This window comes from Athene noctua, chromosome 4, assembly GCF_965140245.1.
Source record: "Athene noctua chromosome 4, bAthNoc1.hap1.1, whole genome shotgun sequence".
Classification (NCBI taxonomy): domain Eukaryota; kingdom Metazoa; phylum Chordata; class Aves; order Strigiformes; family Strigidae; genus Athene; species Athene noctua.
Genome location: NC_134040.1, coordinates 33,559,016 through 33,576,870, shown reverse-complemented (window position 1 = coordinate 33,576,870; position 17,855 = coordinate 33,559,016). Strand labels below are relative to the sequence as shown.

At 40.6% G+C, this 17,855-nt stretch overlaps 1 protein-coding gene across 9 annotated transcripts in view; it reads right to left on the bottom strand.

Moving 5' to 3' along the window:
- ARHGAP24 (Rho GTPase activating protein 24) overlaps window positions 1-17,855 on the bottom strand; it is a 226,819-nt gene that overhangs the window by 6,540 nt on the left and 202,424 nt on the right. For 5 of the 9 annotated variants that reach the window (XM_074904927.1, XM_074904926.1, XM_074904931.1 and 2 more), the window contains 6 exons: window positions 11,671-11,803; window positions 9,414-9,487; window positions 8,492-8,613; window positions 5,022-6,093; window positions 2,775-3,014; window positions 61-1,670 (listed from right to left, as the gene is read on the bottom strand). In XM_074904927.1, the coding sequence (XP_074761028.1) occupies window positions 1,661-1,670; window positions 2,775-3,014; window positions 5,022-6,093; window positions 8,492-8,613; window positions 9,414-9,487; window positions 11,671-11,803 (1,651 nt within the window). In that variant the 3' untranslated portion in view covers window positions 61-1,660. Of the gene's footprint in view, window positions 1-60; window positions 3,015-5,021; window positions 6,094-8,491; window positions 8,614-9,413; window positions 9,488-11,670; window positions 11,804-17,855 lie in introns of those variants that run through there. The other 4 variants (XR_012633558.1, XR_012633559.1, XM_074904925.1 and 1 more) reach the window with 2 other exon arrangements.

Sequence of the window (17,855 nt, the reverse complement as noted above, 5' to 3'; positions counted from 1 at the left end):
AGAATTTTTTTTTTTTTTCCCCAGGGATCACACACTAAAGAACTCACTGCAGTAGCACCATTCAGTCTCAGTCAAAAGTGTTTAATGGCAATCCTCAAAGAGAACAATATAAAAATGAGAAGGATCTACATAGCCAAAACCAAAGATTTTTCACTGAAACTGTTTGTCTTATAAACCACCTCAGTCATGGTGAATACAAAGACATGAAGATAAGCAAAAAAACACTCTGAACTGCATTCTTGTAGTTTGGGGCTTGACTTGGGGGTAGACCAAGAATTAACCCTCAGAAAGAATCTGAGTTCAGAAACAGATATGTACAAAGAAGCCTGTTCAAACAAATAAAGAAAGCATACAGATCACCAGAAGCTTCCATTCAGTTCCTGTGAAGATGGAGCATAAAGGAATTGAACACAGAACGCTAAGTACATGGACTATAAATACCTTCCCTCCTTCCACACATATTGTATGGCCTAGGGCACTGGAGGCAGGTATGGACATGAAATGAAATTCCTATTCCTCATCGATTTTAAACGAGTATTGGAAATAAAATTTTATCAAGTCATTTTTGCTATCGCATCAGCTGATAACTTTGGAGCAGCACCTTTCCCCACTGTCTCACCGTCCACCTTCTGCCACACCTTGTGTTGACTAAACTTTAGGTCCTCATTTACACATGTCCTTGAACAAGTCTTTAGGAATTGTGTATTCCTTTAAATTTTAAGAGAGCAACAGTGCCTGAATGACATAGGGACTGCTAGAGGAAATAAAAATCAGACTTTCTCCACCACAGGGTACTGTTGCAGGGACTACTGTATACATATAGTGTAAAAATATGAATTCCAGTTAAGAAAATACTTCTCTCAGAGACTTTACTGTCATACCAACAGATTTCAGATACTGCTTAAATTGTAGTTGACTTTGAGGTCTGCTGCAGCAGATATCAAGGTCTCTCATTCAATTTAAAAATCAGAATTCTCTCACCACTGTGGGGACATCTTTGTGATTGTTGCTACCTGATATAAAACATGCTCCTTCCTATTACCTTGATCTCTTCCTGTCTGACTTTTTCCGATTTACACACAGACTAGATGTGCACTAGACGTGTTCACAGTGATTAATAAAATAGGTGCCCTGACTGGGGACTCTGAACTTCACAAATAATGCATCCACAAGCACCATGTGTAATGCTCCATTTTAAGTTAGTATTTCTCTGAAATGCAGACCTCATGTTTGCTTCCCAGTATAATTCACACATCTAATTAATACTTGCCTAATATACATGCTATAACCAAGAATGTTCTTTGAGGCTACCTTCATTCTTTCTCAACTGGAATTAAAAAAATAATTGCAATATATTTAAGAGACACTAGAGGGAAGCCAAGAGGTCTCAACAACCCTATCTAATAATACAGCTTGCAGTCCTAATTGCAAAGTTAAAACCAAAAAATCCTTAATATGGTGTAGAAAATACCAGTTATACTTACTATATTAATTTACAGCATGGGTTTGCTGTTTTCTTTTTCACTGGCACACTGCATGCTGTTAGGCTCCAGGCTGCTCCCTCTAGGTGTTCCCTTGGTGATGCTGTGAGCCTGGGAACTTTCACAGTTGTAACACTTGACAGTAATCTCATGCAGCTTTCAGACAGTATGATAACTTGCTAATATACACTGTAAATATGGTGGTGAATATGTTAGTGTTTTCTTCCTTATTTGCTGTTTGTTACACAGTTGCTGTGGTAATTTCTACTCTGGACATATTTTTTTTGTTATTTTTTTCAGCACCCATCACCCTGACAAGGCTATCAGGATGTTCACTTCATCCCCTCTGTGTGTCCCTTCCTTCACCAGCATTACAAAAAGGACTCACTTTCACGCAGAGTACAGAGGTAAATCAGATGCATATATGGTCTGAAAAACTGGTTTCTATTACTGCTCTGAGCTGCAGTGATCAGCCACAGGGCTTCTTTAGAATACCCCAAAAAAGCTATGGTCATGTGATTGACTTCTCCTTAAGTTCCTCTTTCCCCTCTCCCAACTTCTTACTCTGCCACCCATATTCTCTCCCAAACAAGCAGCTGTTTACCCTTTTGCCATTGTCCCTGGTTTTGCTGACTTGATATCCTCATCTGGTTTTTATGAAATGGGTGCCCTGGTACCTTCTACCCTGGCCATCAATTCCGTTACATTAGTACTGCCTTATTTTGCCCATAGCATGCTACTGTTTCTCATCCTGCTGCCTTTTCAGAAGTGACGCAAATCAGGTTTAACCACTGGCACATATACCTTAACATATCCGTTTATCTTCACTCCCCAGCAAGAGGGGTAATGAAACAAAACCAAAAAACATTTGATATACAAAATAAGCTGATGGTTAACACGATGCCAAAAATAGCTTATTACATTAAGTGCAAGGGAGAAAAGCCTTGATATAAAGCTTGATTGCAACAACATTTCAATTTACCAGTTTAAATACAAGACTTGCATTAAAATATTTCTCCAGATACATCTCTTGCTCTCTAAGGTGATTTTTAAAAAATTTATATACATGTATCCAGTTGTAACACTTGACAGTAGTCTCATGAAGCATTCAAAGAGTATAACTTGATAAGTACACACTGTAGATATGAGTGGTAATGTCTGTATGATTTCCTCCTTCAAGGGTTTATAACATTATGTTGAGTACTAGCCTCAGCCAGGTGACCAGCCACCTGATATAGTGTAATACCCCAAGCCCTTCCCCAAAGTCCCACCGTCTATGCTTCCAATGCTCACTGAATCCAGATGGTGTTGTCTCTTTCTGGTCTGCGAGACTCCACTGTCAGTTCTCCAAAAGTGGAAAAAAACTGCTCCATTTCCTTCTGCAACATATCATTCCTCTTCTCTGCATCTTCCTTGGCCCTTTCTGCATTACGCATTTTGATTTCTACCATTGTGAACTTCTTCCGCTCTTGATCCAGCTCTTCATGCAGAGCCATCATTTCCGTCTCCAGGGTGAGATTTCTCTGCTCCAAGCTGCAAAAAATAAAACACAAGCAGACAGCTCCTGAGTAGCGCTCCTCACTCACTCGAGTAAAAATGCACACTACCACCAAATTCATACACGTCTTTTTATTTACAATGCTTAGACTGAATTTTTGAGAGGTATATCTCAAAACCCACAGCTGCATCAATGAACCATACTCATATAGCAATCTCTTTGGTACCTCATTTAGAAAACGCCTAATAACAGCCACTGACAAGGTGCACAGTAGCAAATAGCACCATCTAATTCTTCAGGAACAAGTTAAGTATTCCTTTTATTTCTGGAAGTGCTGACACTCAGCTCCTGCTGTAGTTGCACTACTGTCACTTATGAGGTCAGAATAATGCTCTGAATACCTTTGTTTCACTGCTAATATCCTTTCTTCAGCTGATCTATCTGCTCTATCTATGGATAGACAAATAAAAAAACTACTATCATCATGGTTTTTGTCTAAAAAGCTGACACTATTTAAGATTTAGCTTTCCAATGGAAAGTATTAGAAATCCCAGCGGTACACAGTCCTCATGTGTATTAAACACTATAAGAAGTGTTCTATAACACTGCATACTACACTGAAAACAGTGATGTGGGCGAAAGAGTACAATATTCTGTACGCTGCACTTCCACCGGCAGCTGCTGTTGCCAGCAGCTCTCCCATGTTGTGATCCAGCTATGACTTGCAGTGCCAGAGGTACCAATGCGAAGGGCTACTGCCCAGCAGAGGTGAGAACAGAACACACGTCCTGAACAGCTTTACTGAAGAACCTTTATTACAGTAAGAGTGCATTCAGCTCTGCACTGCTGTGTGCACTAGTTAATGCTAAGCCCAGACTGAGGATATTCACTGGCCATCCACACTAGCAACCTCACTGTGTGCGAGAAGTGTCTGCACTATCTGCAGACAAAGACACAGCTCTCTCTTGCCTTCTCTAACAGGTCTGAGCTGTGAAGGAAAGGCTCAGGCAAAGCAGCAGGCTGGAGATAGGACTGTGAGCAGAGGTAACTCCCAGATGCGGTCTCAAGAGGAATGAAGACTCTGGAAAGGAGTTCCAGCAGTCTCCCAGTCCCAAAAATTACAGGTGGAATAAGCCACAGCACTGCTTTCACTGACAGTGATCGAGGCCACACCTCGATTCCTGTGTTCAGTTTTGGGCCCCTCACTACAAAAAGGACATTGAATGACTTGAGCATGTCCAGAGAAGTGCAACGGAGCTGGTGCAGGGTCTGGAGCACAGGTCGTACGGGGAGCGGCTGAGGGAACTGGGGGGGTTTAGTCTGGAGAAGAGGAGGCTGAGGGGAGACCTCATCGCCCTCTACAGCTCCCTGAAAGGAGGGTGCAGAGAGGGGGGATGAGTCTCTTGAGCCAAGGAACCAGCACCAGGACAAGAGGGAATGGCCTCAAGCTGTGCCAGGGCAGGGTCAGACTGGCTCTGAGGAAGTATTTCTGTAAAGAAGGGGCTGTTGGGCGTTGGAATGGGCTGCCCAGGGCAGGGGGGGAGTCCCCATCCCTGGAGGGGTTGAAGACTCGGGGTGACCCAGCGCTGAGGGATCTGGTGGAGTTGAGAAGAGTCAGGGTGAGGTTCATGGTTGGGCTGGAGGATCTTCAAGGGCTTTTCCAACCGAGATGATTCTGTGAGAGATGATGCCCAGTTGCCTTTCTCAGTCTCTGAAGAACAGGCATCAACTAATGAAAACATTGTGAGAACCTATTGATTTTATTAATTAGATTCTACAGAAATGCACAAGGTTCTGGCTTTATTTCTGATACCAATAGGATAGCGTGACACAATCATGGCAAGCAATTGCTCTGAAACAAACCCTTTGGATCACGATATCACAAAAGCAATGTCAGAGTATGTCACCACTGAAAGATGGGAAACTCAAGTGGCAAGCACCCAGTGACTGCAGCTTATGCAGATTGGTAGCAAGTCATGAGGAGGGAAAACTTGGATTTACATTGCAAAAGGCAGTCAGATGGCAGAGCCAAACAGTCTTACCTTTTTATCCTTGTCTCATACTCTAGTTTTTGTTTGGCCATCTCTTGCTTCAAGCTGGACACCAAGCTGTGCAAAGCACTGTGATTATTAGTACTGCTGGCTACAAACGTTTCACTGTTATCGCTGCTGCTGGTGGCTCGGCTGCTGTGGCCCCCCACACTCCTTCTGTCGCTTTTGTTCTCATAATCACCCAGGTTAGAGAGGTCTTCATGTGGTGGCCCATCCAGCACAGAGTCTTCAAAGTTACCCACATAAAAGTCCTGCTCAGGGCAGGTGGTGGTGGATGAACGACAGGAGTTGGAGTGCTCAGGGAGGGATATTTCACAAGAGGACGTTGACCAGGTGGCACTGTCCACACTCTGTTTGTCATCAGAGTTCACCATGGAGAACTGTTGGTGGACATTGTCGTAGGTGGAAAGCCTGTTGTGCTGGCCTGACTCACTCACCGATTCCTTCTGCTTGTTGTCCCTCAGTGTGACATAGCCATTGGGCACCCAGCTCGGCATCCGGCTGTTGAGGGTGTTGCTGTGCCCTGTGTCTGTGCTAGAAACACCCATCCGCACACCTCCATTCTGCACACTGTGTGTGCCCATCTTAGTCACCGTCCCTTTCAGGGATGATGTTCTCCTGGTTTGCAGGGTACAGTTTGGTAAGGTCTGGCTCTTCTCAGGGCTTTCCATAGAGCTGCTGAAGGACCCGTTGGTGACGATGCCACTGCCTTTATTAAAAGCAGGATTTTTTTTCACTGTGAGTGGTGGGCTTCTGGTGACATCTAGTTTCTGGATGCTGTTCCTGGGGCTATTTGTCTTGCTGCCTGGCAGAGCAGTTGGAGACTCATTGTCCATGCTACCCCTTTGGGGAGACTCAGATTTGTCCCAAGAGCAGCGCCTCACTGCTGTCTCCTTGGTGTTGTTGTTCTCTTTGTTCTGTAGGTGCCCTGCAATCGCTTTCTTTGGCATTTCATTGTTGTTATTCCACACCTCCGGTCCCATCTGAGGATCTGCATCCTTGGGAAACAGCTCTTCATGTTTGCTAATCATCACTGACATTAGCTGCTGGACTACTACCGTACCTGAAAGGAGACACCAAGCACATGGTCATTAATGGCCTGTTCTGTTTAGGGCATAAATATACTTTATCCATCACATTCCAGAAATACTTAGTAAACATTCATCTTACACTAACATTTATGTAGTGCATCCATCTGTGTAACACCCTGAATGTTTAATATGCCTGAAGTGCCCCTGGCTACTAAGCCAGATCAGCACCACCTCTTCCTTCCACAAACCAATCCAGCAGGCCACACAGACACCCTAAGAACAGGAACTTCTGTGAAGAAGCTATTGCCATGACAGTAGCTGCATCCCAGGAAGGCTGTGGCAGATGCACCCACCCAATGAAAATGGGGCTTCCTGGCTGCTGAAATGTAGTGGCCACCGATTTCTTTTTTTCTTTGTTCTCAGGGCTTTATGGTAATTTGGGCCCTCAGCCAACAAGGGCTGATATTGACCACAGGTCAAATTTGGCTCTGGTATAAATAGAGTTCCCTGGGGGGAGCCATTTTGAGCTCGTCCTTCCTGAAGCAGCACTCGGCGTTTGAAGACTCTCCCCTTGGGTCGGGATGCCACTCAAGGAAACTCCTTGACGTTTCTGCTATGGGTCAGAATGCTGCCCAAAGAAATTCCTTAAGGTTGAGAGCTTTCACTTTTTAGGTGAGTGGCCGAGCAATCTGATTGTCATTAAATCCTAGGAGTCTGTGTACTAATAGTTCTTTTTTCTCCTCTCATGGATATTTGGATCTGCCATTTGTATGTTTGCTGGAGTGCCAATTGATTGTATTAAAAATAAATTTTATTTTATTATCTGTTTATTTTGAGAGCCTCCACAACAAAGACTACAGAAGAAATAATGAGTAGCAAAGGATAACATAATTGTAAGTGATGCATTTCAACTCAATGTGGCGATCGCTTTTAAAAGTGAAGTCTTATTCTGGCACAGTGCTTATATTTAGTAGTTTAAGAGAAAAATGGGCAGGCAAGTGATCACATCACTGGGACACAGACATTTTAGTCTTCTGGAGCAAAGCAGGGCAGTAATATGACAGAATTAATTTAATGTAAATGCCTTTAACTGCTCTGTGGTGAGACCATATGCAACCAGGAAACTACGCCACATTATAGCACAGTACAGAACTGATGCAGGACCACAGCTTGCTACTTGCTTTAACAAATGGCTACCTTTCCTCTTAAAGAACAACCCCTTGGTGTGCGTACCACTTGATTGCACTGTAATTTAGACACTAGCATTCATAACTGGACATCTGAGACAAGCACATACAGAACCCAGGGGGAAGCCACAAATGCTGATTTAAGGGTATATGAAGCCACAGGTTTGATGATACTAATGCACAGTCAGAATAAACATGCACATAAATTGGACACCTGTTCTTGCAAACCCTTTTGAGTCAGATGCATGATCAAACCATTCTCTGTGACAACGAGAATCCAGACATTAAAGTGAACATGATGATTAAAATCCCTTTCCCTGTTAGAAGGCTTTCTGGCTCGTCTGAGCTACTGTTCAGACAGTAACCCTGGATATTCACTGCTTTCATACTTGATTTGGAAATGCCATGTTTCTGTTCACAAGAACATAGCTGCTGTGTTAAGACACATGAGACTCCAGAAAAACACAGAAACAAACAAAGTATATGGGGAATTGTTGTCTCTGGGGAAAGAGTAAAAGCATCAAACTCACAGGAAAAGACCAAACTATGAACACTGCATTTTTGAGTTTTGGTAAAATCTTCAGTGCAGGGTCTGTGTACAGGCCTAATTTCTGATAAAGTTAAGTAAATCCTACATATTAAGAAAAAAGAGTTTGGAGGGAGAAAATGTGTCATGTACTTTATGGAAAATTAAAGTCACAAAGATTAAGCCTACAAGGAAATTATAGGAGGAGATTATCACGGCCATATTTCTGCCTTAATCACAGCAAAATGCTACAGCTGAAACACTGCCGTAAACAAGAGAATGCAGCTGACAATCTGATCACTGCTGTGCAAGAAGGCATGTCATATACCACTGCCTTGTGAGCAATTCTACATGGGTCACTGCAGTATGAACCTGTACTAAGTTCTTCTCATTCTTAAGAACCACAGGTAAAATATTAACTGCACTCCAACCATATGTGCTGAATAAGAACATGACATATTTGCTGCAAGTTTTGAGAGAAAAAGTACATTTTTAATGAAGTTGCCAAGGCATCACAATCTCATGCAACACCTGTTTGCAATGTTGCACTTTAGAGTAACCTGCAAGATTTAACCCAGAAGTTCACACAGGCTGAAGAATTCTGTGTCTATAAACCTATATGGAACTTACTGCAAATACTACATTGACTGGTATGTACTGTTAATAAACCTGAAAATATTCCTTCTTTCTACTGTGAGTTATGTACAGTAAGCTCACCCTCCATGATAGTCAGGGGATCTTCCACTTTGGGGCGAAGGATGTTGGGGCCAAAAACGGTAGCCAGATTTTGCACACTCATTTTGTTTATGCCTGAATAAGACTGGACTTCATCAAGAAATCTGTGGGGAAAAAAGAGGCCTTTAAGGAACATGTAAAAAGGAAATTAAAAAAAAAAAGTCAAAGCATGTGATGGTTTCTTCACACAGTTCATGTATTACATTCCAAATCCTCATGGATCATGTTGAAAGCTCAAGGCTATTCTCCTCAACTTCTTCAGATTTGCTTCAAAATAATACATTGATAACAAAATTTAAATCTCAATCTGGACTGACTACTAGATAACTCTGTTGAAGATGGTAACTTACTCTAGCATAATTAATCAACTACTTGACTCGAAATATCCTCAAAATGCAAACTGTCAATTGAAAAAAAAAGTTGATATTGTTTTAAAAATGTTTCTTTATGCTAGGAATTTTTTGTAAGTTCACAAATTGCAACTGTGTAAGACATGGTTTTTAAGATCTTAGATGTATCCACAAAACTTTTCTAAATACTACAAGACATACACAGTTTTCAAGGATACCATGCTTCACGAGTGCATAGTCAAGGCCCATAACTGCAGTTAGAAAAGGGAAAACCAGAGTCCTATAAAGAGGACAGTACATACTCACTTCTACTTTCTCGTGTTTCTTGCTGAGTGTGGCCTGCTTATGAAAGGGAGTAACTGTGCTCCTTGATAGAGCAAATTAATAATTAGTCATGCAGTAAACCTTTATTTTTTTCTGCATTCACTTAAGTTCACCAATCCTCTGACTGTGAGTAATGCTTTTCTTTCAGGGCACATACACAGATAGGTTTAGGTTTGTCTGTCAGCTCACAGTTACAAATACCATTGTCATATTCTTGCAAGAGCACTTACCTACAAATGTATTTCAGCAGATTATAATTGACAGCTGGCAGGCTCTTCACCTGCTTCATCAGTTCTTTCAGGCCCTTTAAGTGGTTTAAGAAAAAAAGAAAAGTCATGAGACACAGTTGCTTAGTATTTTACCAGAGATTCAAATAATGTCATCGATTCCAATTACAAGACAATAAACACATCGCTAAAACTGCAGCATTAAATGCTATATACAAGTTACCATCAGGAACAGCTTGTAGAACCCGTTTTGCATGGAGAAAGCTATGTCTGTCTAACCAGGATTAGCCCTGGACAAAGATAAGTAAATAGATAACTTGGTTTCATCCTGTCTTTCCCTTCTCTTTTACTCTTTCCTTTTTTGACCAGCAGCTCTGTTCCTCCTCCTGCTGATAATAAGGCTGAGGTTTCCAGGATCAGTCCTGGTTTGAACCAGTTGGCATTTTCATATGACAGACTATTTGGGTATTTCACCCAGTTCTGGTCCATACTAGATTCAGACCATAAATGGTTATTTCAGTTTGTGCCCACCCTGGGAATGGGACAAGCAGAACATCACACACTAATTTCCGTGCCCTGTGGAAACAGACCCTGGCTATGCTCCTCACCAACCAGTGCCTTTAGACTCTTTTTCAGTATGGGGTTTTGGTACTTTGCCAGCATCAGTGGGCTTTGGATTACAATATGTTATGAAAACACAAATCAAAATGGGTGAACCATGATAGTGCACAGGTTTGCTGGCTGTGGGCTAAGAAAATGAACGAGATGCACAGCTCTCTCCCTTAACACTTTTAACTTCTGCGTGGAGAAAGATCAACTGGAAGTCTAGTTGGACAGCCTTATAGCTGGACTGCTAAACTACCATAAAGAGGACTGAAGTGGCTCATCACCTATAGTACTGACTTTTCACAAACTGCCAGCACCAACAGGCCACTGTAATATGAATCTTGCATTCAAAATTAATTTAATAAAGTGCTTCATGGCATAGTTGCAGAGGAACTACATAAATACATTCTAGACTAAGGCAATATAAAATGACTAAAAATTTAATCTGAAAATGAGTATCACTGCAAGTATAACCTGCATGATGACTAACTGTGGAGCTGTCAGGTGGCTTTACATTGGAGCTATCAATGGTTAGAGACATATGCAACATGCACAAGCAAATAGCTTCAGCCTTAGCTCTGAGGAGCAGCTCAAATTAAACCAGATGAACAGCCCACTCCCACATTTTGCAAGCAGCTGACAAAAATTTGCACCTTGTAGCAAGCTGTAAAGGACAGTGAAGAAACCAGTCTGATTTCAGCAGGTCTAAGAGATAATGACTATAAAAGACAGTTGGACACAGACCTTTCTTCCCCCTGCATTCCATCACTTGGGAACAACTACCCCCTCCACTGTTGGTAGTCATCAACTGAAGGCTCAGAATGGAGATGGTCTCTCAGTTAGAAAAGATGAATAGGAACTCAATTGAGAAGATTAAGTAGGAGGGATTCCAGTTCTAACAGGATTTGAAACATCAAAAATAAACTAAACAGAAATAACCACCTTAGGAAGTTAGGGGAGTAGACTGAAATCAAGAGAATGAGCCTGTGTAAAGAAAATATCAGGGTTGACCTCATTACCCGTAAGTAGAACAATGTAAAAACAAGCACTCAGTTTCTTATGTCTTCAGACAGTAGGGTTATGCTACTGCACTGCACATACTATGAGTCAGAATCCTTATTTTGCTCATCTGTGTTATGCTGTTTTAAAAGAGTCTGGAAGGTGGCCTGCTTCCAGTTGCCTACTTCCACCTTTTTGAGGCTTTCTGATTCAGTGATAGGTAATGAATAGAGTCAGTAGGCCTTCAACCAAAAGCCAGTAAAAGTTGGCATCCTGACATTTAGAAGAAAATGACCTCTGATTTAATGGCAAGAGTTGGACAGCAACAACTAAGACCCTTCCCTTTACAGTTCAGAATGATAATCCACGAAAACATAAATCTCCTTCATGCAAAATGGAAGCTTCTGACCACAGTGATGTTTACCTGAACTGGATTCAGTGACATGTAATAAATACAGCTAAGGTCATGCTATGTGTCTTTATTTAGACTTCCAAATGACCTAGGCAGCAACAATTTTCATATAAAACCAGAATCAATTACTAGATTCATATCTTAAATTAGGATAGGTAATCACCAGCTTCTCTCTTCCTCAAAATTGGAACAGATTATAACAGGCCAGCCTTTTATTTCATCTTACTCAAGTTGCCAACTCACCGTTTCTTCCTCCTTGCTGAGCATTTTGGCACAGGAAAGAAAATCTTCATATTTTGCATATGGTATGACTGGTTCTGGGAGTTCCCTTAGGTACAGCTTAAGCAGTGATGCCACCGTGTGCACATCTGTATTGCTGTTGGGTTGGAATACAAGGAGTCGTTACTGTGAACTGGAATAATACTGTGAGATTTGACAGGCTAAAAACTGCTACTTAACTTTTCCATTGTAACCCCTGATTTTACTCTTCAGCAGTATATACATTTATAGATTGTATCTATAATCTGGTTTTTGTCTTTCCTTTTTTTGTCCTATAAAGAGTTTAGGATACTTGCAAGCAAGAGTCTGTCAACTCTGTTGATTTATTACTGTAAATAATTACACATAAGGCCCTGCTTTCAGGGACAGATAATTGAGAAGATCCTGGCTCTCACTGACAGGCATCTAACAACAGGTATGCAAAATCCATCTTGACTGATGCTTTTCATTTTCACCTGAGCCAGAAACCAGGCAATATGTTTACACAGTGGGAATTATTCTCCTACCAGAGATGGCCCCAGATCCCAAAACACACCCAGCATGTCTCAATTCCACTGTACCACCATATCCTCCAGTATCAGTATTAAGTAAGCAAATTTTAAAGGAGACCATACATTCCACAGTTGTTTAGCTGAAACCTCCCCATCTGAATTACAGTTCTTTCCCTGGAATGCATCTTTTTCCTACAGGCTCACAAAAAAATGACTACTGTGCCTTTTAGCTGTACCGTTACACTGAAAACCTGGATATACTTTACACACAGAACCATAAATCTATGGGAAATGAGTTTTAGTTCTATGCTCTCCAAGTAAGCTAAGGCACTTCAAGTCACCAAACTCCAAAAATGCCAGAGTGCTAGCACAACAGGTAATATTATAGGGCTGACAGTCAAAGACCTGGTATGACACATGCTTTCTCATAATTACATTTGCAGAAATTTAAGGGGTTTTTGCATACAGCTAGTATAAGCCTAGACTGTTTATCAGGTATACTAAAAATAAGAAGATGGGGAGAAAGATCAAAATTGCAAGTTCAGAGTATGGAATAAAACTTGCTTAAATGTTTCTGTGGTGTGTAGGTTTACCTTGTGGTAGTTTAGGAGTACTTTCCTGAAAAGAAATAAATAGAAATAGATAAAAACTAAACATTAGCATGAAGAAATGTCTCTTGTGTTACTTCTGGCTCCATCTCTGTTTAGCTGCTCAGGCATTTATTCAAATCCTTACTGGAATGTTCTACATGCTTTCTCTAGTTCAGATAAAGAGTTGTACTGCAAGCCAGTATCTTTTGCTCTGAGTTCTGAAAAATCAAAAAAATAGATACTAAATTATGCTGATTTCATTCAAAAGAAACAGAAAATGCACAGACATTTCCACAATGTGCATTACTGTGTATTTTCTTTTTCTTTGAAGACTTCACATTTGGAACATTTTTTAAACTCACAGTCTCTCAAAGGGAACCACTGGTATTTGATGTATTTAAGCTTTGCTAGAGGTATGTTAATCATTATTTTGGATTGATCTGTTAAAACAATAATGGCTCTTACTAAGTTAAACATTAACAAGAATGATGGGAACAACCTTAGATTAATGTAATATGGTATCAACAATCCAAGTCAAAACAGAAGAGAAACGATAAAGCACTGTATATATTTAAATGTTAACCATCACCACCTTCCTTGAAATAAATTCCCAGAAAACATTTCTATTTCAACCACTAATAATTCCCAGCCAAAATTCCAAAAAGTTTTTTCTAGAGAAATTTTATAAACAAAGCAGTAATGCAAATCCACGTTTTTAAGAAAGGTTCAAATTCCAGTCTCTTGAGTGCAACCCTCTACTTCTAGGCTGGCTTCCAAACCAGGAATCCTGTGTTTACCCCATCCCACTCCTCAGATGCATATATAGCATATGTAAGGTACAGTACTAAACACGAAACTAGATATAGTTGTACTGCTTTATCAGATTTCAAGTGCTAGCTCAGATTTGCCCTCTAACCTTTGCCTTCTATCCCCAATCCAGATGCAAACTAAGTGATCTGAACCTCTTCTTGACATTCTGGCTAACAAAGCTCCTTACAGATTGTACAACCCAAGGGCTTCAAACTCAGACTCCCATGATCTCTCAGGTAGTTGCTTATATGTCTTGTTGCTGTTTATATATATATATAATATATATGTCTTGTTGCTAGTTTTTAGAGCGCAACCATGCCATGCATGACCAGGTTGTTGCCACTATTCAGCCTTATCCAGGAAGCAAATTTTACAGAGATCTTCACTTTCCTAAGTTGTAGGTCCATCAGGAAAGCAAAAAGCAAATACAGAGGGAAGGACTTTTGCTAGTCAGACTCTGAAGCAGAGCAGCAGCCACGGAGAGCAGATGTGAACTGGCAGCCTCAGGACAGTGCCCAACACTGCAGCATGAAAGGGAGCACAGGCCATCAATCCACAGAGAACTTAACTCTGATTGCTCAGCACTGATGATCTTTCTGAAGATTTTATTATTACTACTTCTACTATTTTATTACTTTTTTTTTTTACTTTTTATTTGATTATTTTATTACCTTTATTATCCCCAGACCTTACTGAAGGAATGAACCACATTTTTCCAGAGACAATTTGCATAAAACTAGAGAGGCCTTTCCAAAATACAAGATTCAAACAGGTTGAGTGAGAGAAATTACAAAGAACAACTAAAAGTTAACACACAGGTCTCCCAGTGAGGGGATTAAGCAGTATCATCTTTCCTTCTTTGTACTGCCAGGATCATGCTTTGTGTAGTACATAAGAATAATTTTACACCAGTTCCTTGGTGTGAAGTGGAATACGTGCTCCTTGAGGGCACAGCAAACGGAGGATAAAAAGGCTGAAGAGGACAAAAGCCCTGAAAACTGATGTAATTTATAAACCTTCTCCTTTCAATGTGAAGTACTGATAGGCTACCATTGCCAAGAGTTAGTTGAGTGCTCAAGACTGCTGGAAGAACTGAGAGAAATGGGAAGGCAGGATGCTGAGAAGCAAGGAAACAATAAGAAGTCTTATGTTCTCAAACTAGCCTCCTGAAGTACATGCTGTATACAAGACTACAGAAAGGTGCTTTTTGGGCTGGGGTTAGAAATCCAGGTCCCAGTTAGTAGACAGGGACACATTCACAATTTTTAAAACTAATTTTGGGGGGTTTTTTTAATTTGCTTCTGCTGACTGAATGCTAAGGCAATACTGCAGACTGCCACAAGATGGTAGGATTACAAAGTAAGATTTTGGAAAATTTGGTTTGTTACCTTTTTTTTTTTTCCTAAACTGTACTGGAGCGCTGCTTAGGACTTAATCTAGGTATACAGAAATGACCATACAGATTTTGGTAGCATAAACAAACATAAACATACACACACACACGCACTGCCTGCAAATCTCTAAGAACTGGATTTCAAAAATGTATTTAGCAACAGTTAGACGAAAGCTAGAAGTTTTCTTCTTTCAGTGTAAATATTGGTATAAAATTATGTCAATATTTTTACAATAATGTAACTAAAAGTGTCTCATAAAATCTGAGACCTGTTTAGACCTTGCAGTTTAGTATTATTTTTTCCACCTTTTTTTTAAAAAAAAATACAGAGGAGAATTTAGAAATTGCAAACTCTAGTTTTAATTCATCTGTATTTTAGGTGTTTCAATCCAAAAGCACCATTAAGTGCATTTCAGCCACAGAGGACAGCTGTGAGTTTCAAAGTTGTGCTGAACTGCAAGCTCTCTTGAGGATTGGGAGCATTTATTTCCCTTTCCAGTCTGCAGTGTCCTATCCACAGTCTAAGTCAACCAACAGTTGCCTTCGTGTATCTCTGCCTTGAGGGTATTTGTGTAGTTTGTAAGGCATGGATCTTTCCAGTCTCCTCATGGACTTTTTCCAGCTACAACTGATCAGTTTAAGACAAGGCAGTATTTCTCCCTTCAAACCCAGCCTTGCTTATATGTTAGGACCATTACAGGTACAGAAACTTAATGAATACAATGATATTGGTATTTCTTTTGCCATCTGACAGTGTAATATCAAAGTGCTCCATGATTACACATTCATAATTAACATGACTAAAAATATTCATTAACAAGTATTAAAATAAAGTACGTCAATTCCATGAGAAGATCCTCTGTTACCTAAGTTGGAACAACACTCATTAATTGAGGCAGACTTTCTCCAAGTGCACAATGAATAATTACAAGCTTGAAATGGGAATGACAAAGCACAAAGCAGAAAATTTCATCACAGAAAGCATCAGCAAGCTGAGAAATAGTCTCTTTCAGCACATTGTGCTGGAAAGTCTGAGAAAGATTACTTACCTCACTAAAACATCAGTACTGCTTTACTGTTGATATGTTTCCAAAAGAGAATCCCCCACTTCACCACCTTCCATGAAGAGGCATTACAAATGCAAATGCACCACAGCCTCTCCTTAGTCATCAGACTACACATTTTCACAGCCTCAATTCATCTGAACTTTGTCATTGATATCCCTGATGGCATTGCTGTTTTGACAAGCACTCTCCTTTGTGATACCACAGACACTGTGGATGTGGCTGTCAGACCAATTACACCACCCAGAGTTTTTCACCCTCTCTACCATCAACAAAAATTACTGAAGCCCAGCAGGTCACCAAAAATCCATGCATAACCCTCACACTCGGGCAAGCAGACAGTGTGTGCAAAGAGCTGGAGTCAGCGCTTCAGAGCACAAAGCCAACAAGCTCCTCATAAACTCTCACAGAGGAAGAATTAACAGGGCAAGGTCACATTACAGAAAGATTAATGCTGTGCCAAAAATAGCTCTAGATCATGATGACACATAAACAGTTTCCATAAAGAACAAACAGTAGGGAACAACAAGCTGTGAGGCTATAATTCAATTTAGGATTTCTGGTAATAAAATGAAGTAGAACAGTACAATTCAGTTTGTGTATTCCTACCTCCTGGAATTACTAGAATTACAGCTCCATCATTTCAGAAGTGTCACAGATCACAATCCTGGAAACAGAGAGACTGCCTCAGCGACAAAGATACCCTGTACCACCACAACATCCACTGACTGTCCTTGCTGAGTGGCATTCAGGTCCGTGGAACAGTTCTCAGGCCAGTAGAGATGTCTTCCTGACATGCGCGGATGAGTTCCTAACTGGCTGCCCAGTGTGTACCTTTGCTGCCAGCCTGCAGACAGCTTAAGCAAGATGTCCATGATAAACCAGTAATAAAACTCTGAGTAAACAACATCAAGGGAATATTAGATATGTGCATAACTACGCATAGAAAGAATCAGAGCACCGTTACTGCTGAGAAGCCAGTGTCCAGAGGCTAGGAGGGCAAAGACTGTGCTCAGGAATGTTATGGTGAATCAGGAGTGGTTCAACTGATTTTGAGAGTCAGGCTTTGGTCCAGAAATTCAAAGGTCAGGTCATATGTGTAACATAACTAGGTGAATGACCTACGTGATTTTTGTTCCCCTGTGTAGGTATCTTCACAGCATTACTCTCCATATCATTTTCTTATATAATGCATACCTAGTACAAGCAGTAACGTGCCTAATCTAAGCACCAGCTGAAATTTTGCCAAGAACTTGTGAAACATATATGAAAGATTCACCATTTTAAGCCCTAAGCTGTCTGTCCTCTCCTTGCTGCTACAAGAGCCTCAGCTCTACTTTAAGTTAACACTCATCTCAATTCTTATTTTTCTGTTTAGACAGAGAAAAAAGCCAAACATGTTCTGCTCCTTTGTCCCTGTGCTCAGATTTTTACAATCCATGCTACCTTCAAGGGGAGTAAACCTGGAAGGAATACAGAAGATTGACAGACTCCAAGTTAGACACACGCTTCAGTAATCAGAACAGCAGCCAATTCACTCAGGTTACAGAATCATGCTTTAAAAGCAGTAATGAAGACAGCAATTTAGGACAGAAAAATGAGGAAGACAAACTCCATGGAAGGACATTAAAAATTACTTAGAAAAATATAGAAAAAAAGAGAGACACAAGTGCTTTCAGGTAAAGTGGGCAGAGGCCTAAGAAACAGATGGGTTCCCATCAGGAAAAAAATAACAACCTGCTCCAGTGAATACACTGCTAAATTATTCTATCATTTGATAGGTTGTTCACAATGGCTGTTA